The sequence below is a fragment of the Nomascus leucogenys genome, chromosome 1a (genome assembly GCF_006542625.1).
Source record: "Nomascus leucogenys isolate Asia chromosome 1a, Asia_NLE_v1, whole genome shotgun sequence".
Lineage (NCBI taxonomy): Eukaryota > Metazoa > Chordata > Mammalia > Primates > Hylobatidae > Nomascus > Nomascus leucogenys.
This window is the reverse complement of record NC_044381.1, coordinates 5,724,563-5,751,995: the sequence shown is the minus strand read 5'-3', so window position 1 is coordinate 5,751,995 and position 27,433 is coordinate 5,724,563. Positions and strand designations below refer to the sequence as shown.

The 27,433-nt window shown below is 36.7% G+C and overlaps 1 protein-coding gene across 3 annotated transcripts in view; it reads right to left on the bottom strand.

Moving 5' to 3' along the window:
* The window catches only part of JAK2 (Janus kinase 2), a 147,821-nt gene that overhangs the window by 102,052 nt on the left and 18,336 nt on the right, over positions 1 to 27,433 (bottom strand). For all 3 annotated transcript variants that reach the window (XM_030809442.1, XM_030809533.1, XM_030809477.1), the window contains 2 exons: positions 10,352 to 10,602; positions 2,673 to 2,796 (listed from right to left, as the gene is read on the bottom strand). In XM_030809442.1, the coding sequence (XP_030665302.1) occupies positions 2,673 to 2,796; positions 10,352 to 10,577 (350 nt within the window). In that variant the 5' untranslated portion in view covers positions 10,578 to 10,602. The remainder of the gene's footprint in view (positions 1 to 2,672; positions 2,797 to 10,351; positions 10,603 to 27,433) is intronic.

The following is a 27,433-nucleotide window of genomic DNA, read 5'->3' as shown; positions in this document are numbered from 1 at the left end:
CAGCAAATGTTGCTGCCTGATCGTTCCTCTGGAAGTTTTGTCGCAGAGAAGTACCTGGCCGTGTGAGGTGTCAGTCTGCCCCTACTGGGGGATGCCTCCCATTTAGGCTACTCAGGGGTCAGGGACCCACTTGAGGAGTCAGTCCATTCTCAGATCTCCAGCTGCATGCTGGGAGAACCACTACTCTCTTCAAAGCTGTCAGGCAGGGACATTTAAGTCTGCAGAGGATTCTGCTGCCTTTTGTTTGGCTATGCCCTGCCCCCAAAGGTGGAGTCTACAGAGGCAGGCAGGCCTCCTTGAGCTGCAATGGGCTCCACCCAGTTCGAGCTTCCCTGCCGCTTTGTTTACCTGCTCAAGCCTGGGCAATGGTGGATGCCCCTCCCCCAGCCTCGCTGCCGCCTTGCAGTTTGATCTCAGACTGCTGTGCTAGCAATGAGTGAGGCTCCGTGGGCGTAGGACCCTCTGAGCCAGGCGCGGGATATAATCTCCTGGTGTGCCATTTGCTAAGACTGTTAGAAAAGCACAGTATTAGGGTGGGAGTGACCCGATTTTCCAGGTGCCATCTGTCACCCCTTTCTTTGACTAGGAAAGGGAATTCCCTGGCCTTTTGTGCTTCCCAGGTGAGGCGATGCCTCGCCCTGCTTTGGCTCACGCTTGGTGTGCTGCACCCACTGTCCTGCACCCACTTTCCGACACTCCCCAGTGAGATGAACCCGGTACCTCAGTTGGAAATGCAGAAATCACCCGTCTTCTGTGTCACTCACGCTGGGAGCTGTAGACTGGAGCTATTCCTATTAGGCCATCTTGGCTCCACCCCCCTGCCTTTTCATTTTAAGAGGAAACCTTCAGGTGTTTGAAAATTTTTATAGTGGACAATTGCAATCATTCCCATATGATTTCTTTTATTGTTTTGCAACTTAAATGGCATTTTCCCAAGGACTTGAATCCAGTTCCAATTCAGACTTTCATAGTTTGATTTTCTTTACATTTCTATTTACATCTCAATCTGATCTTTAATCAATCTATAGTTTATCTGATATACATTATAAAGAAGCTAAAATTTTATTCAAACAGCTAATCAACTATTCCACCACCATTTATTGACTAATCTCTCCCTTCCACGTTAATATGAAAAGATTTCTTCATATTATTATGTTTCTATATGTATGAAGGAGTACTTTCAAGATATACTGGCCCCATCATTCTCATTATTTAGGTTATGATTCTGAATTTAATTATGTGGCTTTAATAATAGATACCATTTTGTAGTTTCATATAATGTGAAAATATCTCCTGGGACAAAATATTTCACAATTGCCAGATACGTCTTCTTTCTCATGGCTATCTTATTTAATAATTCTAAATTTACATAGTAATGTGTCAAATTCCCTAAAATGCCCTTGTTAGGATTTTGATTGGCTTAGAGCTAAGCATATAGCATAAGAGAAATGATCTTTGTAATATTCCATCTGCCTATTCCAATATTATGTCCTAATTCTTCATATTCTTCAAATAAGTTTCTAATTTTCCTATACTGTCTTGTGTTTTTTCTTATTAAGACCATTCCTGGTTAGTTAAGGGTTTCTGTAGCTATATTGCATAGGATCTTCATCTATTATATAACTGGTTGCTTGCATATAAGAATGCTATTGATTTCTGTACATCTATTATTTATTTGAACATTTATTGATTTTTTTCACCAATTGTCTTTTCAATAATTATATCAAAAATATTTTTTTGAACTCAGTGCAAATTATACATTAGACATCAGTAAATGCAAACACATCCAATTGCATATTTTTATATAGAATAGGGGAAGGGAAAGAAGCAAAAAAATACTAAAATTTATTGAGAGAGCACCAAGTGATAGGCACAATAATAAATATTATATATACATTATCTCTTTAATGAAGTACACATGAGGTGATTAAGAAGTGATTATGAAGCAAACTAGGGTTGGATTTGAACCTGATTCCCAATTCCTACCTGTGTGACCATGAATAAATTTGAGTAGTATTACTCCTCAATGCTCCAAATTCTTTATCTTTAATAGGCAAATCTTAATATCTCATGAAGTTATGATGAATTATATACATGTATATAAATGGTTAGAAAAATCACAGGTATTTGTGAGACACAAATAAAACATATCTTTGTTTCATCCTTTTGAGCAAAAAAAATACTTCTACATTTCTCTAAATAGGCATTACACATTACCATAAATTATATAAACTAACTTACAATTTGAGGCTGCAAATACACACTGGGAAAAGTCTCTTTTCTTCATATCAACTTTTTAAAAAGTTCTTTATAAAGATAAGATGTGAAATTGCATTCTATTGCACAAAACATTGCACAAACCAGCAATATCCCAAACATTTAGGATTTTGTTAGTAAAGGCCACTCTGATTTTTTTTTACTTATTTAATTATAATCATAAGGAGTTAAGTGGCATCCCACCAAAACAGCTTTATTCTCAGAGTATTCTACTTACACAACATGTATGAACAGTTTCTCTGATGGAGAAACAGAATCTTAAATGAAATATTAAATGAGTGCTAACTAATTGGTTCAGGTCTCTGGTATTAAGTACCTTGCAATTAAAAAATATTTGGTAATTTCTCCCATTTTGCCTTTTAGCATTAAGTGAGTTACTTTACTGAAGAAAGTACCTTATTCTGTAGAGTACATTATGCCTGGTTGACTCATCTATATGGAAGACATGGTTGGGTGGATACCAGATCCTTTCTGTTTCACTCATTAAAGCAAACATATTATGATACACAGGTGTGATACCTAGAAAAGAAGCAGAGAAAGGAATTATTAAAGAACATTTTTACATAGCACCTATAATTTGTAATGAGGCTAAAGTAACAACTCTTAAAATCAGAAGAAAATGTAGTAGCAGTCGAAATCTTTTGATATACTACCCCCTACAACTGAATTATTAATCACAATCTTTTTTTATACAAACATACTTCATTTTATTGTACTTTGCAGATATTGTGGTGTTTTTTTCTTTACAAAATAAGGATTTACAGCAACTGTGAATATAGTAAGTCTGTCCGCACCATTTTTCCAAAGTGAGCATGTGCTCACTTTGTGTCTCTATGTCACATTTTGGTAATTCTTGCAATATTTCAAACTTTTTTATTATTATTATATCAGTTATGATGATCTGTGATCAGTGATCTTTGACATTACAATTGTAATCGTTTGGGGCCACTATGAACCGTGCCCATGTAAGATGACAAACATAAGCAATAAATGCTGTGTGTGTTCTGACTGCTCCAGCAACAGCCATTGGTCTCTCTACCTCTCCTTAGGCCTCTCTATTCTGAGACACAACAATATGGAAATTAGGCCAATTAATAATCCTACAATGGCCTCTAGGCATTCAAGGGAAAGGAAGAGTTTCATATATTAAAGAGTTTCATATCTCTCACTTTAAATCAAAAGCTAGAAATAATTAAACTAAGTGAGAAAGGTATATCAAAAGCCAAGAGAGGCTAAAAGTCAGGCCTCCTGCACCAGTCCATCAAGTTCTGAAAGCAAAGAAAAAGTTTTTGAATGAAATTAAAAGTGCTACTGCAGTAAATACATAAATGATGAGAGCAAAACAGCCTTATTGATGATGTGACAAAAGTTTGAGTGGTCTAGATAGAAGATCAAACCAGCCACAATATTCCCTCAAGCCAAACCCTAAACCAGAGCAAGGCCAATTGTCTTCAAATCTATGAAGGCTGACAGAAGTGAGGAAGCTGCAGAAGAAAAGCAAGAAGCTAGTAGAGGTTGGTTCATGAGGTTTGAGAAAAGAAACCATGTCCCTAACATAAAAGTGTGAGGTGAAGCAGCAAGTGTTGATGGAGAGGATCAGCAAGTTATCCAAAGATCTAACAAAGATCACTGATAAACAACAGATTTTCAGTGTAGACAAAACAGCCTTCTATTGGAAGAAGATGCCATCTAGGAGTAGTTTCATAGCTAGAAAGAAGTCAGTGCTTGCCTTCAAAGTTTCAAAGAACTGAATGACTCTCTTCTGAGGAGCTAATGCAGCAAGTGACTTTTAGTTGAAGCCAATGCTTATTGATCATTCTGAAAATCTATGGCCATTAAGAACTATGCTCAATTACCCTGCCTGTGCTCTATAAATGGGACAACAAAGCCTAGAAGACAGCACATCTGTATATAGCATGGTTTACTGAATATTTTAAGCCACCGTTCAGACCTAAAGCTCAGAAAAAAAGATTCCTTTCAAAGTATTATTACTCATTGACAATGCACCTGGTCACCTAAGAGCTCTGATGAAGATGTACATTGAATTTCATGTTGTTTTCATGCCTGCTAACACAACATCCATTCTGCAGCTCGTGGATAAGGAGCAATTTGACTTTCAAATCTTATTATTTGGGAAACACATTTTGTAAGGTTATGGCTGTCACAGTGTTTCCTCTCACAGATCTAAGCAAAGTAAATAAACTTATGGAAAGAATTCACCATTCTAGACGTCATGAAAAACATTTGTAGTTCATGAGAGGAGGTCAAAATGTCAACATTAACAGGAGTTTGGAAGAAGCTGATTCTGGCTCTCATGGATATCTTTGAGGGATTTAATCTTCAGTGGAGGAAGTCACTGCAGATGTGGTAGAGGTAGCAAGAGAACTAAAATTAGAAGTGGAGCTTGAAGACGTGACTGAATTGCTGTAATCTCATGATAAAACTTGGACATATAAGGAATTACTTTTTATGGATGAGCAAAGAAAGTGGTTTCTTGAGATGGAATCTATTCCTGGTGAAGATGCTGTGAATATTGTTGAAATGACAACAAAGGATTTATAATATTACATCAACTTAATCAAAGCAGTGGCAGGGTTTGAGTGAATCAACTTCCCATTTTCAAAGAAGTTCTACTGCGGGTAAAATGCTATCAAATAGCATTGCATACTACAGAGACATCTTTCACGAAAGGAAAAGTCCATTGATTGCAGCAACCTTCATTGTCTTATTTTAAGAAATTGCCATAACCACCCAACCTTCAGCAGTCACCACCCTGGTCAGTCAGTAGCCATCAACATCAAGGCAAGACTCTCCACCAACAAAAAGATTATGACTCACTGAAGGCTCAGATGATTGTGAGTGCTTTCTGACAATAAAGTATTTTTTAATTAAGGTATGTACTTTTTTGGACATAATGTTATTGCATACTTAACAGACTACAGAATAATTTAAACATAACTTTTATATGCACTGGGAAACCTAAAACTTCATGTGATTTGCTTTATTGCAATATTTGCTTCACTACGATAGTCTGGAACCAAACCCACAATATCTCCAAGGTATGTCAGTATTTTAAAATATAACTGCTGAGACTCTTTCAAGCAGATATTTTTAAAACATTTCATCTGGTTTCTTCAGTTGTCCTCTATAGAAAGGTTGGTTCAAATTTTCAAGTTTCCCTGAACTAGAGGTATAATAAAAATCCATGCTTGTATGTGGTTGCAGAGAGGGAGTTGTTTTAATTAATATGTATCAAATCACAAAAATATTTAGAAGTCATGAATACTCTTAAAAGAACAATGTGTCAAATTTTACACAATACACTAATAATTATGTCCTTTGCACTATTTTAGTTTACAATGAAAAATTTTAAATATCAACTTAAAATGTGAGTGCATACGTAATTTCTTAAAAGATATTTTAGAAGGTACATCAACAAATGGTTGAAAGCCACTGAACTAAAAAACCAGGAGAATATCTAAACCACACAAGTAAATAATACAAGCTATTTTCAAGCATACATAGAACATTCACACATATGCATACACGTACACACACAAGCACAAACACAACAATCACGTGAACTCAAAACAAGTCTTTAGAAGTTCCACAGAATAACCATACATACCATGTTCTCTAACCATACTTCAATTAAATCAGAAATGAATATGTAAAAAAAAAGTTTTAACCCTATATATTCAAAATATAAGGCTCACAGAACACAAAAGTATTTTATTCTAGTTACATTTTCACTATTTTCCACCGTAGATAGAAATGACACAAATGACAAACTGACAACAAAGACTTAAATTCTTAAATTATTAACATGGCCATCTACTTACAGATGTGTAATAATTTCAGTAAGTTATTTAAAATAACATTATTTAGCAGCAACTTTTAAACAGTATACTTGCATTCATTCTTTTATTTATAAATAACTTCCAAATAACTCAGAAGTCAAAGGAAAATACATTAGGAGGCATTTATAATGAATAATGATTACCAATATCATGTATTAAAAATCATGGAATACAACTAAAGTGAAACTCAAGAGGAAAAACTGTAGCTTTATCTGCTTATATTAGAAAATAAGAGCAAATAATCTAAGTATCTAACTCAATACAGTAGAAGACAATAGAGTAATCCCAAAGAAAGGTTACAGATGGACATAATAAAAATCCAATAGGGAGAAGTAACAAAATAAAAGATGATTCTTTGCAAAATAGATCTTTGTCAAGGATAATAAGAAAAAAAGAGGCACAGATAAACACTAAGAACTTTTAAAAAGCATAATTATAAGTTATGAAGACAAAGAGCGCTACAACAACATTACGGCAATAAACTTAAAAATACAGACAGATGGACAATTTTTGTAAAAATAAAACTTTAAAAAGATTCGTAAATTTAAAACTTCAATAGAACTATAACCATTAAAGAAATAGACTCTGGCTGGGCGCAGTGGCTCACACACTTTGAGAGGCCGAGACAGGTGGATCACCTGAAGTCAGGAGTTTGAGACCAGCTTGGCCAACATGGCAAACCCCGTCTCTAACAAAAATAAAAAAATTAGCTGGATGGGGTGGCAGGTGCCTGTAGTCCAGCTAGTCAGGAGGCTGAGGCAGATGAATCACTTGAACCCAGAAAGCAGAGGCTGCAGTGTGCCATAAGCATGCCACTGCACTCCAGCCTGGGCAAGAGCAAGACTCTGTCTCAGAAAAAAAAAAAAAAAAAGGAAACAGACTCTACTTAAACAAAAGAAGAAAAGAAAGAAGGAGCAGGAAAGAGACAGAAGAAGGGAAGGAAGAAGAATAACAAAATCACAATGAAGAAAGAAAAAACCACCATCAGGCCCAGACAAGATTTATATTTGAGTTCAACCAAACATGAAAGACAATTCCGTCTTAAGTATACTATCACAGAGAATAGACCAAGAGGGAACAAAGAAATTGACACATTTTGTGAATTTAGTTTGACTACGATACCAAGGGTAATCTCACCAATATAGATAGAAAAATCTTAAACTTTACTTCCATGATTATAGAAGTAAAAGAGTAACATCAGTGAAAATGGTGGAGTAGGTAGTTCCAAGGACCTATCCTTCTCCCAGGAATAGGAAAAAAAAATGAGTAAAAACTGTCAGAATGAACTTCATATAAACTATAGAATATAGGCAAAGATATGCAGCAATCAGATAAATGCTGAATCAAGAAAACAGCAACTTAAAAATGGCAGAAAAGTTGTGCAGCATTTTTACTTTCCCTTAACCACCCACTACCCCCAGGTCCTGCCCACCAACCCCGGCTCCACTTCCCCTAGTTAAGCAAAGTCTTGAAGATGGCAATTGGTGTTCCCAGTGTGAAACTCTGGTCCCTGGCTCTGGAGTGAACAGAGCCAACCTTAATCTCAAAAAACTGTTTTTCTCTCTTTTGCCCTGACTGGGGACTGACTGAAGAAATGATGCAAAGAGCACACCTATGTTCCACTTAATTCAGGACTTTCTCAGGGCAGAAAAGCAGCTACACAGAAGACATTCATTGAAAACATTGCAAATGAACAACCTGTTGCTATCTGGGGCACAGGTCTAAAGTTGAGGCAGACAATAAACACACTGAAAACCAAAACAGAGATGACAGAGGAGAGTTTATTTGGGAAATGATAGCACTGAAAAGCATTTCTATATATTGGAGAGTAGAAAAGCCATATGCATGCCCAAGGAACATAACTTAGAAGAAGAGACCCTAAGCTTTCACCTCAAGCTGTTCTTTAGAGTCAGCAAAAGCAGGAAGGGAAGGCTAAGGCAGAGTTGTAAATGTATTGGGTAAACACTAAATGAGAGCCCCAACACAGAGCCAATCTGCAAAGACTGAAAGAGTGTTTTGTTCTTTTCCATTATTTTCTTTTGGCCCTAGGAATTCAATAAAATCTGTCAAAAAAAAAAAAATCTTACAAGCTAAAGCAAAATCTTACAAGCTAAAAAATCAATCTTACAAGCCAAAAATCTTTTTTTTTGTTTTGTTTTGAGATGGAGTCTCGCTCCATCACCCAGGCTGGAGTGCAGTGGTGCAATCTCGGCTCACTGCAAGCTCCGCCTTCCGGGTTCACGCCATTCTCCTGCCTCAGCCTCCCAAGTAGCTGGGACTACAGGTGCCTGCTACCACACCTGGCTAATTTTTTGTATTTTTAGTAGAGACGGGGTTTCACCATATTAGCCAGGATGGTCTCGATCTCCTGACCTTGTGATCCGCCCACCTCAGCCTCCCAAAGTGCTGGGATTACAGGCCTAAGCCACCGCGCCCGGCCCAAGCTAAAAATCTTACAAGCTAAAATCTTACTAGCTAAATAATATCTTACAAGCTAAAAAATCTTAAAAGCTAAAAAAACTTACAAGCTAAAATCTTACTATAAGCTAAAGGATCAGAGATTTCAGAGACTGTTACACACAACAAAAAATACAGACTTTAAATATAGTCAAGATCACTGACTAGTGGTCTCTCATATCCACTTCCCCACTAAAAGCTAAAACCATGAGTATATAATCACACTTTGAGTAGATTATCCAAGAGGAACATTGGTATTCAACAGAAAAGCAAGGAAGGAGACGGAACAGGACAGCCTGCCCAGCCAGGATTGGCAAGAAGCTAGGAGAGACTCCACATAGGGAAAGGGTAAGTGAGAGATGCCCAGTGGTCCACATTCCTACTGTGAACCCCTGCAATTTTAATCACAGGAGAGATCCTAGACCCTTGCAGGACAAAAAATTAATATAGAGGGCTGCCCAGAGACAGCACAAAAGCATTTCCTATTCCAGTGAGGAAGTTCACACTGGGTCCCACACTCCCCGTGAGTCCTAAGCAGCTACAGCAAGATGACATTTTGAAGCCCAGCTCACAACAGAATGCATACTCCCCTGGGGCCCAGTGGCATCATAAAAAAGAATGTAATCATGTCATTCACAGCAACATGGATGGAACTGAAGGTCACTATGTCAAGTGAAATAAGCCAGGAACTGAAAGACAAATACAAGTTCTCATTCATATGTGGGAGCTTAAAAAGTTGATCACATGAAGGTAGAGTGGATTGGTAGCAGAGACTGGCAAGGTTATATGGGTGGGAAGGGGGAAATGAAGAGATGTTGGTTAATAGGCACAAAAATACAGAGAGAAGGAACAAGTTCAAATGTTTGATAGAAGAGTAGGGTGACTATAGTTAACAACAATGTATTGTATTTTTCAAAATAACTAGAAGGAACTTGAAATGTACCTAGCTTCCTCCAACTTAACAGTTAATGGCTATTCTGACCTATACTGATCTTAAATAAGAGAATAAATTGATGTAATCATACATTCTTATAAATACTATATTAGACATTTAATTTACCTCTACAAATAAAATCATACTACTATTCTTCAAAATAAAACTTATGCGTCAACTAGTCTTTCTATTAAAAGAACATTTAAAAATGAGATACCATGATAATAGGCTCTATAGTATCCTTAGTGGTCTAGTAAAATATGTTAGCTCTACAGAAAGAGTTCTCTGTTCATAGTTTTGGTCCATAGATAATATAATCAGGTCTCAAGAGTAAAAATGATTTCAAGATACACCAAAGACATAAGAAATATATATATATGAGGAAAGACTGGCAGAGGTCTTCAGAAGCTAACTAGAAGAAAATGATGGTTTGTCAACCATTTAATCAAGATTTTAAATCAAATACATATTTCAAAACATTAATTTTTTGCTTTCATGTTGCTGTCAGGATCTAGCTTTAATATTACCTTATGTCATGAGATAGCCCATGACAGGATTCTTTAACCACCTTATATGTAATTATAAAGAATACTCAGCAAACATTTATGGGCATCAATTTTTTGATACCTAGCACAAGGCAGATTCACCATAAATTGTACTCCAGTAATACTTTCATTTTCTATGCATGTGAAAACACACATGCCAGCCATACAAGCATTAAAAAAATAAAAAATTTATATTATGCATGTACCTAGTATTAGCATAGCATAATTAAAACAATAATCCATGCATAAAAAGGAAAATGCTGTTTTTTAATACTTACCACAAGCTTTAGAAGCAGCAATACAGATTTCTTCTGCAACATACTCCCCAGATGGAAAGGTCAGATAATCTGCCTCAGATTTCCCAAGGGAATGGTAAAGATACACCTGAAGAACTGGATCTATTTGCTTCATAGAATTGGCATTTCCAGAAATATCACCATTCTGATATACAGAAGAGGTGGATGTTCCCTCCATTTCTGTCATCGTAAGGCAGGCCATTCCCATGCAGAGTCTTTTTCAGAACATTTGCCTGTAAGAGAAAACAATAAAGTTACAAATGGGCTGGGCGCAGTGTCTCATACCTGTAATCCTAGCACTTTGCGGGGCCGAGGCGGGCAGATAGCTTGAGCCCAGAAGTTGGAGACAAGCCTCAGCAACATGGTGAAAACTTGTCTCTACAAAAACATACAAAAAAAAAAAAAAATTAGCTGGGCGTGGCAGCACGCACTTGTAGTCCTAGCTACTCTGGGAGTGGAGCGGAAGAATTGCTTGAACCTGGGAGGATGAGGCTGCAGCAAGCCTCCGCACTCCACCACACTCCAGTCTGGGTGACACAGTGAGACCCTGTCTCAAAAATGAATAAATAAATAAATAAAGTTACAAATGGAAATAATATTGATAAGGCACCCTTCATATACAAAGAACGACTGCTCCTTGACAGCAATGGCTGTCAAATCCATTAACTGGATAAATATCGTGTACTACTACATACAAAGCACAATGCAAGAAATCATACATTTTAAACTTCCTGTGGACAAAGATTATAAAATTCCAGTTAACAACCTAATTGAGGACGATGATATAAATTCCTAACATGAACAAACAAGCATTAAACTCAGTTACAGACAGCAGAAGAAGAGATCTCAAATTGGGGGAAGAGGGGTCTGGTACTCACCTCCTCCACAAAGAAGAACCAAAATAGTGAGTAGATAATCACACTTCAAATAGGTCGTCTAAGAGAGAACACTGAAATTCAACAGAGAAGTGATAGGAAACACCTCAAGCAAGGAAGGAGAGGGAAGTGGGGCAACCTGCTCAGCCAGGATCAGCCAGAAGCCTAGACAGCCTGCACAATGTGGGGAAAGAGTAAGTGAGAGACTCCCAGTGGCCCACATTTTCACCGCAAACTCCTGCAATCCCAGACACAAGAGAGCCCCTCAACTTTCATGGGCCCTGGGAGTAACATAGGGAGCTGCCTGGAGACTGCACAATGACATTGCTTTAGAGAGGGAGCTTATGCTGATCCAACACACCCGAGTCCTAAGCAGCTACAGCACGGTGCCATTTTTAAAGCCCAACCCACACCAGAATGCGTCCTACCCTGGAGCCCAATAGCCCCTGCATATCCACACCCCTAGAGCCCCACTGACATCCTCCACCCACAGTCACCTCCATTGCTGACTGCTGCCTATGGGACCAAAGCACAAGCCATTGGCAATAACCCCACTGCTCCCAGCAGAAGGGCTGCCATATATTTATATGTGCCCTGAGGACAAGCTCTACCACCTACAGCTGCCACCATTGCAGGCTGCTGCCGCTAGGTGTCAAAATGCAAATTTGCATGCACTCTGAGTACAGCTTCATCACATCTGCAGCCTCCACCTGCAGCTGCAGTGCACACTCCTCAGCCAACTCCCTACAGCTACTCCCACTGAGAGCAACCCCACCCTCCCCAGCATCAGGGCACAGCACAGCCACTGCCGCCCCCACCTGAACATTCCACCAGGAAATTGGAAATCATCCTGCTCCTGCCCACAACAAACAGCACCTGCTCACACCACTGGAGGACCTGAGGATACTCTCACCCTGCCCAGCTCAGCACCCCACTCCCAAGTACCCACGCATGTTATCTGGGGGCCTTCGGGATCACACCGGTTTGTCCACGTCCAGTGTCAACTGAGCATTCCACCTGGGGGTCTGAGGATGTGGCTTACCCAACCTGCCACTACCACCACAGCTGGTTCCCACTCACACTTGCCACCTGTAGGTTTTAGGACTTGCCTACCCAGCCTATCACCATCACTGCCGACATAAGCACAAACAATTGGAGAGCCAGAGGTTGTCCTGCCACTGCTACTGACATGGCCCATGCCATGCTCACTGCCCAGGGGCCTGTGGACCCACTCAGCTGCCCAGCCCGTCACTGCCACTCCTGGTACCCAAACAAGTCACCTGGAGACCCAAAAATTGGACTGCCTGGACCCACTAACACCATTACCAATGTCAGCGACCCTGGGGCTAATGTACAGGCGTGGTTGTCCAACTGCTGCCACAACTGAGGACTAAGGATCAGTCCAGCTGGTGTCACCATCCCCAGCAAAAGTTGACTATGCCACTGAGGAAATCACAGACACCACTGATGCTGTTTACAGAGGAAAAAAAATCTTACAGAGACTACACTACTGCATGCACCCAGATTCAAACCCAAAGTGCCCTGGCCAACCAACACCCCAGTCAAATCTTCAGGAAAAAGTCCTACCCTATGAAAGCAAATTCAAACAAATGGAAGTGACGATTACACCAGATGTGTAGATATCAAAGTAAGGTCACAAGAAATATGGGAACATGAGGAAATACGACATCTCCAAAGGATCACAATAATTTTCTACCAAAAGATTCCAATGCAAAAGAAATTCATGAAATGCCAGAAAAAGAATTAAAAATAATGATATTAAAGAAGCTCAGGGAGATACAAACGCATACAGATAAACAATACAAAGAAACCACAAAAACAACTCAGGATATGAATGAGAAATTTACCAAAGAGAGAGATACCATTTAAAAAGAAAACATGAAACCCTGAAACTGAAGAATTCATTTAATGAAATAAAAAATACATTCTAGAGCATCTAAGAAGAAAGAACTTCTGAACTTGAAGACAGGTCTTCTGAAATAACCCCCCATTAGACAAAAATAAAGAAAAAAGAATGAACAAAGCCTGCATGACATATGGGATACCATAAAGCAATCTAATATTAGAATTTTCAGTATTCTAGAAGACAATGAAAATACAAAAGGAATAGAAAACCTGGTTAATGAAATAATAGCTGAAAACTATCCAAGTATAGCAAGATACTTAGACATCCAGATACAGAAGCTCAGAGATCCCCAAAAAGACAAAATTCCAATAGGTTCTCCACAACACATTAGAGTCAAACTGTCAACAGTCAAAGACAAAGAGAGAATTCTAAAAACAGCAAGAAAAAAGTCTCTAGTCATTTCTAAGGGAAGCTCCATCAGACTAACAGCAGATTTCTCAGCAGAATCATTATAGGCCAGGAAGAGAATGGAACGATATATAAAAAGTGCTGAAAGAAAAAAACCTGCAAGGCAAGGATACTATACCCAGCAAAATTATCCTTCATTAAGCAAAGGAAAAATAGTTTTTCTGAGGCAAGTAAAGGCTGAGGAATTCAACACTACCAGACCAGACCTACAAGAAATGCTTGAGGGAGTTCTACATCTGGAAGTCAAAGAACAATGTCAGGCCAGGCACAGTGGCTCAGGCCTGTAATCCTAGCAATTTGGGAGGCTGAGGCAGGCAGACTGCTTGAGCCCAGGAATTCAAGAGCAGCCTGGACAACACAGCAAAAACCCATCTCTACGAAAAATACAAAAGAATTAGCCAGGCATGGTGGCAGGTTTCTGTAGTCCCAGCTACCTGAGACCTGAGGCAGGAGGATCACCTGAGACCATGGAGGTCGAGGCTGCAGTGAGCCATGATCGCACCACTGGACTCCAGCCTAGAGGACAGAACAAGAGCAAAACCCTGTCTCAAAAAAGACACAAACAAACAAACAAACAAAAAAAGGACAATTACTACCATTATGAAAAACAGATGAAGAAAGTATCAAACCCACTGGTAAAGCAAACACACACAGACAAGAAAGGATTCAAATGTTGTCACTATAGAAAACCAACAAACCATAATGCTAAACAATATGAGAGAAAGAAAAGAACAAAGGACCTACAGAACAACCAGAAATCAATTAATAAAATGACATAAAATCTGTTGAATAAAGAGTAAATAAGAGGCTGGGTACAGTGGCTCACACCTGTAATCCCAGCACTCTGGGAAGCCAAGGTGAGAGGATCACTTTAGCTCAGGAGTTCAAGTCCAGCCTGGGCAACATAGTGAGAACCTGTCTCTACCAAAAAAAAAAAAAAAAGAGAAAGAAAGAGTAAATACAAATTATAATAAATTTTAATCAACTGTACACATACACTCGAAAACCAGTACCTCAAATATCACATTTTAAAAGTTCATATTTTCAAACTTTACTCATATACTACATAATTCTAAGAGACACAACTTTTCAGATCAATAAATATACATGAAGAAGCAATACAGTAGATTAGAAAAATTACTAACCTGGGAGCCAAGAGACCGAAAAATAAGTTTCATCCTGTCTTATTGCAAAGTAGTTACATGACAAATGAATCTCAGCTTCCTCACTTGTATAATAAAATTACTTAATTAAATTTCCACTGTTCCTCCCAACTCTTAAAAATCTATGATTTATAGTAAATTATACATCATCTAAGTACAAAATAAATTTTAAAAATTAAGTGCTACAAAATGACAAGAAGAAAATGATCATAATTACTTAAAACAAAGAAAGGTTTTAGAAGTTTCACACAACAATTAAAACATAGGCTGGACCTTAAAAGGAAAATAGAATTTTGACAAGTAATGAAAAACAGGGCATTATTGGCAGGGAGAAAAGCATGCAAAACATGGAAAGAGGAATGTACACAGCATGTTCCTGGAACAAAGTAGAGACAAGTTTGGCTGGATTGGAAGGTTCAGATAGGTCAGTGCTTCTCAACTTTTCCACAGAAATGTCCCAAAAGGCAATGGAGTGATCTGAAGAAGCCAAGAATATAAAATACGTTTGAAACGTTTACCTTTAATATCCATGTGATTTTGCATTCTATTGCAAGATATAACCATTTTGATTTACTTTTTTTAGTATACCAAAATTTTATAGTCCAAATACATATACTATGTTTTTCCAACAATTATTCTTATACTACTTTGGTAAACCTAAATATGGTGAGGAGATATAAGTTATTAGAAAAAAAATGCTTTGGGTTGTTTTCTTATTGAGCAAGAAAGAAAATACAAACAGAAAAGAGGTCTTAACAAGCTTTCATACTTTGAGATAATAAAGAATTTGGTCAACCTTTATGCTTCTCTTTCTTTCACCCCTATATCCAATCCATCAATATGTACTGATAGTTTTACTTCCAAACTATATTTCAAATCCATCCATTGGCTTTTTTCTCCACAACTACCATCATACACTAAACAGCTATTATTTCTCTCCTGAACTATTGCAATGTCCTCCTGACTATTTTCCCTAAGTCTACTTTGCCTGCCAATAACCTAATCTCCACACAGGAGCCACCCTCATATTTTACGAATGTTTAGACTAAGATTCCATTATCTGTTTGCTGCCTACCTCTCCAACCTCATCATACAACTCTTGCTATGTGCTCTTTCCACTACTAAATTATAGGCTTCAATACCTTATAACTCAACAAAGAACCTCATCTGCCTTGTCAAACGATCTATTCTTTGCAGGTAGAAAAATCCTAAGACACAAATCTTACTAAATATTTAATTTATTAATGCAATGCTCATAAAAAATAACAAAATAATTATTTTATTATACATACAGTATAATTTCAGGATCTCCAGACCAAGGCTGCGTTGCCTCCCTTAATGAGACGTTCAGAAAAATCACGTGCATTCCCCTTCTGCCCCAAACACCAAGAAAATGATAAATAATAACAATTTTAAGTAATTTTAACATATAGATTTTTGATGAGAGAGTAGTTTATATTACACTAATGTTCCTGATGACGACAATTATAAACTTTTTAAAAATATGTATTTATAAAAACACCATTTGAAGGCATTGTCAAGGAAACAAAAGCAGATACAAATCAGGGGGGATATGACCCTTGAAAGACGGGGAATACACTGAATGAGACCCACACTTACTCTTCTTCCATCCTGAGACAACTACATACACAGTCTGTTGCGTACAGGCAGGGGCCAGAGGAGGGGACAGAGCTCTTGTAAAAAGCTGCAGTCTTACTGGGTGAAAGTATCAGAGAATGAAGTTTGTAGCTGCTAGAAAAGCTAAAAATTGAGGGCAGAAATCTCAGGAAAATGGGAGTCAGTGGGGCCTGACTCCTGAATTCCCATCCGTAGGATGAAAATCCAAGCCCACGGAGAGGCAATAGCTAGAAATCTGAAAGAACTGGGAAGAGATTTCAACAGCTATCTGATCCTAGAGAGTCAGGATTTAGTGTTAGAGGGAACTGGTAAATATCTCAGGCTTTCCACTGAAACTTCAGAAAAGCCACACTTGAAGAATAAGAGCCACTTACCAGAACTAATGGCAAAACTGAAATAGACCTGTCCCAACAAAGCCTAAAACCAAGCCTCCACAGGATCAAGTTGATCTGCTAGTAAATTTAACTACCTGCTAGAACAAAACTCATTACTTCAGAGAAAGATTGAAATCCACACCATCTGGAGTTTCTACACTGTATCACCCACAATGCACAATAGTCAGTTGAAACTTATTAAACATGAAAAGAAGAATATATATAATAGAAATGGACCCACAGCAGACCCAAATGTTAGAATTTATTTTAAAGACTTTGTTTACTATGATACATATGTAATAGAATTTACAGTAAAAAATTAATATAATGCATGAAGATAAAGAAGCCATATGTAAACTCTATAATATCAACAAATCTAGGCCAGGAGTCATGGCCTCTGCCTTTAATCCCAACATTTTGGGAGGCCAAGGCAGGAGGACTGCTTGAGTCCAGGAGTTCAAGACTAGCCCTGGCAACATAGCAAGACCCCATCTCTACAAAAAAAAATTTTTTTTAATTAGCTGGGCATGGTGCTCTGTGCCCGTAGTCCCAGCTACTTGGGAGGGTGAGGTAGGAGGATTACTTGGGCTCAGGAGTTTGAGGCTGCAGAAAGCCGTGATCACACCACTGAACAACAACAAGAGTAACAAAGTCTGATACATATAAGTGGAACAGAGGAAATAGTTGAAAAAATACTGGCTAAATGTTTTCCAAGTTTGTTTAAAAAAATCAAACCACCGATCCAAAAAGTTCATCTGAATCAATCTATATAAATTCATACTTAGTCACATTATAGCCAAACTGCTAAAAACCAAAGACAAAAAGATAATCTTAAAAGCAGTCACATACATACAGAAGAACCAAGACAAGAAATAGAACTGACATCTCTTCAGAAGTAATGGAGGCCAGAAGACAAAGTACTGGTAGGGAGAGGGAGACAGCTGTCAACCTAGAATTCTACAACCCTGAAAAATAATTCTTATACCACTGGATCTGTTGTATTATAAAAAATAAGAATTTTCAAAATTCAAGGCAAAACAAATATGTTTTCAGATAAATGGATGCTGAGAGAGTACATCACCAACAAACTCACACTACAAGAACTGATAAAGAAAATCATTTGGATTAAAGGAAATATTACATGTAAACTCAGGTTTACAGAAAGGAATGAAGAGCTCAAAAATAGTAAATATGTGAGTAATTATAATATTATTCTTCTTCCATTTATTAAATGTATTAAAAGACAATTGACAGCCAGGCGTGGTGGCCCACACCTGTAATCCCAGCATTTGGGAGGCCGAGGCAGGTTGATCACCTGAGGTCGGGAGTTCGAGACCAACCTGGCCAACATGGTGAAACCCTGTCTGTACTAAAAATATAAAAATTAGCCGGGCATGGTGGTATACGCCTGCAATCCCAGCTACACAGGAGGCTGAGGCAGGAGAAATGCTTGAACCCCGGAGGCAGAGGTTGCAACGGAGGTCATGCTACTGCACTCCAGCCTGGGTGACAGAGCGAGACTCCGTCTAAAAAAAAAAAAAGACAATGGACAATTGTTTAAAGCATGAATAATAACAGTGTATGGTAGGGCTTAAAATAGATATAAAAGTAAAGCAGGTAACAACAATAGCTAAAAGGAGTAAAATTAAAAGTTTATATAAACGAATTCATAACAGCTCTGACAAATAAGAAAAGGTGCTAACAGCAAATCAGAAATTTAAAGTAATTCCAGGAAGATCAAAAGTAGATAGGATTAGAATGACAGAGCAGAGGAAACAGACTTTTTTTAAAACATACACAGGCTAGGTGCAGTGGCTCACGCCTCCAATCCCAGCAATTTGCAAGTCCAAGGCGAGAGGATAGCTTGAGCCTGGAGTTCAAGACTAGCCCTGGCAACATTGCGAGACCCTGTCTCTACAAAAAAGCAATCTAAAAATTAGCCAGCGTGTAGTGTGCACCTGTAGTACTAGCTACTTGGGAGGCTGAGGTGGGAGGACGGCTTAAGCTTACGAGTTTGAGCCTGCAGTGAGCTAGGATGGCACCACTTCACTCCAGCCTGGGCAACAGAGCAAGACTGTGACTGTACAAAAAAAAAATTTTTAACTGAAGAAAAAAAAATACACAGAAGAAGGCATCTATAAGCATAAAAACAGTTGTCTGCATACACATAAAAAGCATAAATATGCAAGATTATCAAGATTATACAGTTAGGATGGGGATGGGGCAGGGGTGGTAGGAATAAAAGAGTAAGACAAAAATGGACCAGAAAACAACTGACCCCAGAAGAAACAGATAATGCAGGGAAGATAACTTGGTTTAAAATCTTTCTTGGTATTCTCAGAGAGATTTAAGAATATTTTGAAAACATAAAGCATCACTAGATTATGAAAAAGGAGCAGAGAATAAAAAAAGTTTACAAAATTAAAAAAAAAGTCCTGACTAGTAATGAAGAGAGCCTGGGCATTTCATAGCGTTCCTGTGCTGCTCTATCCTGGCTGTTTCCATTCTGTATCAGATGTACCCACTATACACAATTTTGTGGATATTCTTCATGGCTTTATTCTTTATCATGAAGCAGTATTTTTCTTAATTTTGCCTCTTTTGTACTTCCTATAGAAATAAATAAATGGATCGTTCTCTCTTTCCTTTCCCACAGGTGTTTAACACCTGCTGATGTCTGAGGCTCGGACCACCCAATTTGCTCATCCATTCCAGTTATTTTAAGATTTGTGTTGTTCCAACTTATGTGTTGCTGTTATAGAAAATGTTGCTCTAATCATACTTGTTAAAGTTTGCAAGCGGCTGTGCATAGTAAATTCTCTATACATTAAAGAAAAAGAGATAGATGACAATTCAGTGAAAGAGTTGAATAATACAACCCAAAGGACCAAACTCGTAATTTGGAAGACAGTCAAGACAAACTCCCAGTTCCTAGACTCAGAAAGAGAAAGAGACAGACAGAAAGAAAAAAATATGATGTGCATAAAAGTAAGAAATAAAAGGATCAATCCAGGGAGTACAATTCTAAAGAGAAGCTCTAGATGGAGGAAGAATGAGAACACAGGGAAGAAAAATAATAGAAGAAATTTTATTGGTGTTAAAGATGCCTGGGTTCATGTTAAAAAGATCGCTGAGAGGAGATAACATTTAATTTTTTAAAAACTGTACCGACACAAATCAAAGCAAAAGGTCCAAATACCAGTGATAACAAAGAAACACTAAAAGAGTTCAATTTATCTCTGTCTACTCAGAGCTTCTACTCACACATATAAAAATCACTGATGAAAACACATGCATTCAGATTGGTCCCTCTTTAGATTCATACTCAAATGGGCCCTTAGTGCTGCTCAACTATCATTTTATATTTCTTTAGAACATTTACTCTCCCACTATCCAAGACAACTATCTCATACTTTCTCCTCCTCAATCACCAAAACTGCCAGCCCTTTTCTTCATCTCCACTTCCTACATTTGACTGAGAAATACAAGCAATAAAAAGCAAACACCTAACTACTGAAGAATGCATACCCTTTTCAAATGAAACTGGAATATTTTAGAAAGTAGACCACATGTTAGGCCATAAAATTCTCAACAAATTCTTAATGAAATCATACAAAATATTATTTGTATTCAAAACATAAACAATGGAACAAGCAAACATTTTCTGTATTTGGGACCCATAATATTGACTTAATGTGTAGACCATAAAAAATTTATATAATTCTTAAAAGTATTGAATAGCAACACTGAAGAATATCGCATAAAAATGTGAAACTCAGCTTCACCATTACCCACTCATTTTATTCTGTGTAAACAGTTTGATAAGAATTCTCATTATTAGGGCCAAGCGCGGTGGCTCATGCCTGTACTCCCAGCACTTTGGGAGGCCGAGGCGGGTGGATCATTTGAGGTCAGGAATTCCAGGCCAGCCAGGCCAATGTAGTGAGACCCTGTTCTCTACTGAAAATACAAAAATTAGCCAAGCGTGGTGGCACACACCTGTAATCCCAGCTACTTGAGAGGCTGAGGTAGGAGAACTGCTTGAACCTGGGAGGCGGAGATTGCAATGAGCCAAGGCTCAGATATCACACCACCACAGTTCAGCCTGGGCGACACAGTGAGACTCCACTCCAAAAAAAAAATAATAACAGTAATAATTCTCATTATTAGACTGGTGCAAAAGTAATTGTGGTTTTTGCCATTAAAGTATGAGTAAAAACGCAATTACTTTAGTGTCAACCTAATAAAAAGTATATTAAGTTGCAAAATAGGACATATTTTGCATTCAATGATTACTTAATATTTTATAAACTTATGCTATTCTTAATACCTCAACAAAAAAAAACTCATGTATGCATTGAAAAATGTGAAGTTCTGCATTTGAATTAATGGAAATTTGCCAGTGGCACCTAAATTAAAAATCTCTTATGGAAAATATAACCACTGACAAAAGTATCACAGCATATACAGAAAAATAACTAGAAACCCCCATATATTTGTAAATTAATCAATATGCTTTCATAGAACCCATGGTACAAAGAATAACTTTAAAAAATACTTTGAATCAATAATGAAAATGAGTAAAATGCAGTAAAAGTGTATACTAAGATATTCATAATCTTAAATTCATACACGAGACGAGAAGAAAGGCTGAACAATGTTATTAAATAAATTTTCATTTCACGAAGTTGTGAATGGAACAACAAATTAAGCCAAAAACCATAAAAATGAAAACACTTAAGAGCAGAAATCAGAGAAAAATAAAAAGAAAATAAAGAAAAGCAAAGTAAAAAGTTGGCTTTTTAAAAGCATTAAAATTGATAAAACACTAGAAAGACTGATCAAGAAAAAAAGAAGATAAAACATAAATTATCAATATCGGGAATTAAAAAGTAGACATTATTACCAGAGCTTACAATATTGAAACATATAAAAGATAACAGGAATATTCTCCAATTTAAAAACAAATGAAGTTTCTTTTAAAACAATTTACCTAAACTAGCACAAGAAAAATATAAAATTTGAATAATTCTATATATAATTGATATGGTTTGGTTCTGTGTCCCCACCCAAATCTCATGTTGAATTATGATCTTCAATGTTAGAGGAATGGCCTGGTGAGAGGTGACTGGGTCATGGGGTGGATTTCCCCTTTGCTAGTCTCATGATAGTGAGTGAGTTTGCATGAGATCTGGTTATTTAAATTTTTACAGCATGTCGTCCTTTGCTCTCTCTTTCCTGTTGCTATATGAAGATGTACTTGCTCCCCCTTCACCTTCTACCATGATTGTAAATTTCCTGAAGCCTTCCCAGCCATGCCTTGTGTACAGCCTGTGGAACTGTGAGTCAATTAAACACCTTTTCTTTAAAAACTACCCAGTCTCAGATAGCTCTTTATAGCAATATGAGAACACACGAATACAGTAATTTAAAAATTGAATATACCATTTAAAACTTTTCCGCATAGAAAATTTAATGCACAGTGACTTTGCTGGTAAATTTTTCCAAATGTCTGAGGAAGAAACACTGAGCTTATACAAACTCTCTCAGAAAATAGAAAATAAAAAACACTTCCCCACATTCTTAAGAGGAGAGTATAAACATGATACCAAAATATGTAAGGATATGAAAAGGAAAAAATTTACACTGGAATCTCTCTCATAAACATATTTGGGAAAAAATGCTAAACAAAATACTAGCAAATTAAATCCAGTAATACTTTAAAAGAATACGTCTTGACCAAATGAATTTACCCCCAGGAATGCAAAGTTAATATTTAAAAATCAATCTTTATACCAGATTTAAAAACTTGTGCACAGCAAGGGAAACAATTAACAGAGTGAAGGGACAACCTATAAAACAGGAGAAAATATTTTCAAGCCATCCATATGATAAGGAGTTAATATCCAAAATAGACAAGAAATGCAAACAACTCAAAAGCAAGAAAACAAATAACCTGATTTAAAAATGGGCAGAGGACCTGAATAGATATTCCTCAAAGACAATACAGGCTGGGTGCAGTGGCTCAACCTTGTAATCCCAAAACTTTGGGAGGCAAAGGTGGGAGGATTACTTGAGACCAGGAGTTCAAGACCAGCCTGGGCAATATAGTGAGACCCTGTATCTTAAAAAAAAAAAAAATGGTATTTCTAGTTTTAGATCCCTGAGGAATCACCACACTGACTTCCACAATGGTTGAACTAGTTTACAGTCCCACCAACAGTGTAAAAGTGTTCCTATTTCTCCACATCCTCTCCAGCACCTGTTGTTTCCTGATTTTTTAATGATGGCCATTCTAACTGGTGTGAGATGGTATCTCACTGTGGTTTTGATTTGCATTTCTCTGATGGCCAGTGATGATGAGCATTTCTTCATGTGTTTTTTGGCTGCATAAATGTCTTCTTTTGAGAAGTGTCTGTTCATGTCCTCTGCCCACTTTTTGATGGGGTTGTTTGTTTGTTTCTTGTAAATATGTTTGAGTTCATTGTAGATACCATTTGACCCAGCCATCCCATTACTGGGTATATACCCAAAGGACTATAAATCATGCTGCTATAAAGACACATGCACACGTATGTTTACTGCGGCACTATTCACAATAGCAAAGAGTTGGAACCAACCCAAATGTCCAACAACGATAGACTGGATTAAGAAAATGTGGCACATATACACCATGGAATACTATGCAGCCATAAAAAAGGATGAGTTCCTGTCCTTTGTAGGGACATGGATGAAACTGGAAAACATCATTCTCAGTAAACTATCGCAAGGACAAAAAACCAAACACCGCATGTTCTCACTCATAGGTGGGAATTGAACAATGAGAACTCATGGACACAGGAAGGGGAACATCACACTCCGGGGACTGTTGTGGGGTTGGGGGAGGGGGGAGGGACAGCATTAGGAGATATACCTAATGCTAAATGACGAGTTAATGGGTGCAGGAAATCAACGTGGCACATGGATACATATGTAACAAACCTGCACATTGTGCACATGTACCCTAAAACCTAAAGTATAATTAAAAAAAAAAAAAATTAGCCAGGCATGCTGGCACATGCCTGCAGTCCCAACTACTCAGGAGGCTGAAGGAGGAGGACCACTTGAGCTTGGGAGGTCAAGGCTGCAGTGAGCTGCACTCCAGCCTGGGCAACAGAGCAAGACTCTGTCTGAAAAAAATAAAAAATATGTAAATGGCCATCATGTTCATGAAAAAATGTTCAACATCACTAAATGCAAATTAAAACCACAATGAGATCTCACCTCATGCCTGTTAGAATGAGGCTTATCAAAAAGATGTAAGGATAACAAGCATTGGTGAGTGTGTGGAGAAAAAGAAACTCTTGTATACTCTTGGTGGGAAAATGTAAATTTTTACAGTCACTATGGAAAATGAATGGAGGTTCCTCAAAAAATTAAAAATGGAACTACCATATGATTTAGCAATCCCACTTCTGGGTATTGGAACTAAAAATAATATGTCAAAGCAATATCTACACTCCCATGTTCACTGCAGCATTATTCATAATAGCCAAGATAAAGAATCAACCTAAATGTCCATCAACAGATGGACTGATAAGGAAAATACAGCATATGTACACAATGGAATATAATTCAGCCTTAAAAAAAGAAGAAAATCCTGTCATTTACAACAACATGGATGAACCTGGAAGACATTATATTAAGTGAAATAAGCTAGGCACAGAAAGACAAAACTGTATGATCTCACTGATCCATAGAATCTAAAAAAGTAGAACTCATAGAGGCAGCGAGTAAGTAGAATAGCAGTTACCAGAGGCTGAGAGTCCCATTAGGAGGAATGGAAGACGTTGGTCAAAGGATATGAAATTTCTGTTAGATAGGAGGAGTAAACTGAAGAGATCTATTGTACATCATGGTGATTTCCGCTAATAACAATATATCGTATACTTGAAAATTGCTAAGAGTAGATTTTAAGTGTTCTCACCACAAAAAATAAGTATGTGAGGTGATACATATGTTAATTAGACTGATTTTGCCATTCTGCAATGTATACATATAACAAAATGTCAAGTTGTACACCATATATACAATTTTTATGTAATTTAGAAAAAAAAATTTTAAATAGTCAATATATTTTACTACATTATTAGAACAATGAGAAAACACACCATATGATCATTTCAATAGATGCAGAAACTACCTCTAATAAAATTTAACCAATGTTCATGATTTTAAAATCTCAACAAACTAGGAATAAAAGCAAACTTCCTCACTCTGATAAAGGGTAACAGTAAAAAAAACTTAATATACTTAATGGTAAAATATTGATCTTGTTCTTCTAGAGTTCAAAAACTTAACAAGCATGTCTAAAATCATGATTTCTATTCAACACCATAGTGGAAATTGTGGCTAGTGCAATAAGGCAAGAAAACTAAATAAAAGGTATAATGATTAGAAAGGATAAGTAAAATTATCAGTATTCATAGAGGACATGCCTGTCTATGTAGGAAATTTAAAAGAATCTACCAATCACTAAGTGAATTTAGCAAAGTCACAAGATGCAAGACCAATATATAAAAATCAACTGTATTTCTGTATATCAGAAGCAAATAATTTTTTAAATGAACATTTAAAAATAGTATCATTTACAATAGTAACAAAAAAATCAAACACCTAGGAATACATCTATTGAAATATCTGTAAAAACTGTGCAATAAAAACTGTAAAACATTTCTACAAAAAATAAATGCTAGGTAAATAAGAGAGGGATAGACCAGGCTGATATAAGAATATAGAAAAACTCAATATGGTTCAGATGTCAGTTCTTTTCCAAATTAATTTATAGATTCAACCCACTTCCAATTAAAATCCTAGCATTTTTTGTGGAAATTTACAAGTCGATCCTAAAGTTTATGAAAAACAAAGGATTTACAACAGCCAAAACAATCTTGAAGAGCAAACTGAAGATTTACATTATCGGACATCAAGATTGATCATAAAGATAGAACAAGCAGATTGGTATTAGCACAAAAATGAACAAATAGACAAATGGAACAGAATAGAGTACAAAAAAATACACTCACATACAGTTACCTAATTTGGAACAGATGTGCCATTGCATTTCAGTGAAGAAATATTGGTCATTTCAAAACATGTGGCTTAGTCAATTGGCTATTCATATGGGGCAAAAAATAACCTTAACCTCTACTTCATACCATACACAAATATTAATTTAAGATGGAAAACAAACCAATGTGACATCTTGTAAGCAGGACATAAAAACACTAACCATAAAAGATTTATAAATTAGACTTCTTAAATATATATGCACACAATAATAGTTTCCAATTACATGAAGCAAAAATGTAAAGAGGGAAATAAAGCAACTATTACACTAAAAATTTCAATACTCATTTCTCAGGAACTAACAAAAAAAATTTTTTTAATCAGTAAAAATAATGAAGACCTAAACAACCAACTAAACATAACTGAAATTTACAGAACACAATGCCCAACAACTGCAGAACATACATCCTTTTCAAGTGCTCACAGAACATTCACTAAGTTATACCATAGGTTGGTCCATAAACCAATTCTCAATAAATTTGAAAAGACTGAATTCATATGAATTATATTCTTGGCCATAGCAAAATTGAATTGGAAATAAATATCAAAAAACCATCCAGAAAATCTCCCAGTATTGCAAAATTAACATAGTTCTAAATAATCCCAGGTTCAAAGAAGAAATTAAAAGGGAAATCAGAAATTATTTTCACCTGAATGATAATAAAGAAACAATAAAATTTGGGGGAATACAGCTAAAATAGTGGTTAGAGAGAATGTATAGCTATAAATGCTTATGTTGGTAAAGAAGATATGAAATTAATTATGTAAGCTTCCTAGGTAGCTAGAAAACAAAACCAGAGAATGAGGAAAGAATAAAGAACAAAAATTAATAATATATAAAACAATAAAGAAAATCAATAAAACCAAAACTTTGATTTTAGAAAAGATTTAAAAAGTTGATAAACCTCTAGGATGATCAATTTACAAACAGAAAAGAACACATATTACCAATAACAGAAAAAAAAACAGGACATCACCACACATTTTATAAACAGTAAGTGGATATAAAAGGATAGGAGCAACTTCATGCCAATGACTTTAACAAGTTAGATTTGATGAACAAATTCCTTGAGAGACAGAAATTACCAAAACTGATACAGGAAGAAACAGAAACCTTGAATACTATCGTATCTCTTCAATAAATGGAATTCTTCATTAAAAACATACCCACAAAGAAAACTCTTGGCCAAAGTGACTTCCCTGGGAAAGTCTGTCAACTATTTAAGGAAAAAATAGTACCGATTCTGTACAAACTCTTACAGAAAACAGAGTGGCAGAAGTAATTTCCAAATCATTTTATGTGGCCACAATTAACCTAATACCAAAACCTGGCAAAAGCATATCACAAAAAAAAATTACAGGCAAATGTTTCTCATGAACATAACAAAATAATAGAACATAGAACCAGCAGCATATCAAAAGGTCAGAACATCATCACCAAGTGGGTTTTATTCTAGTAATACTGGTTGCTTTGACATTTGAAAATGAATCAATGTAATTTACCTCATTAACAGAATAAGGGAGCAAAACCATAAGATCACCTCAATTGTTGCAGGAAAAGTATATGACAA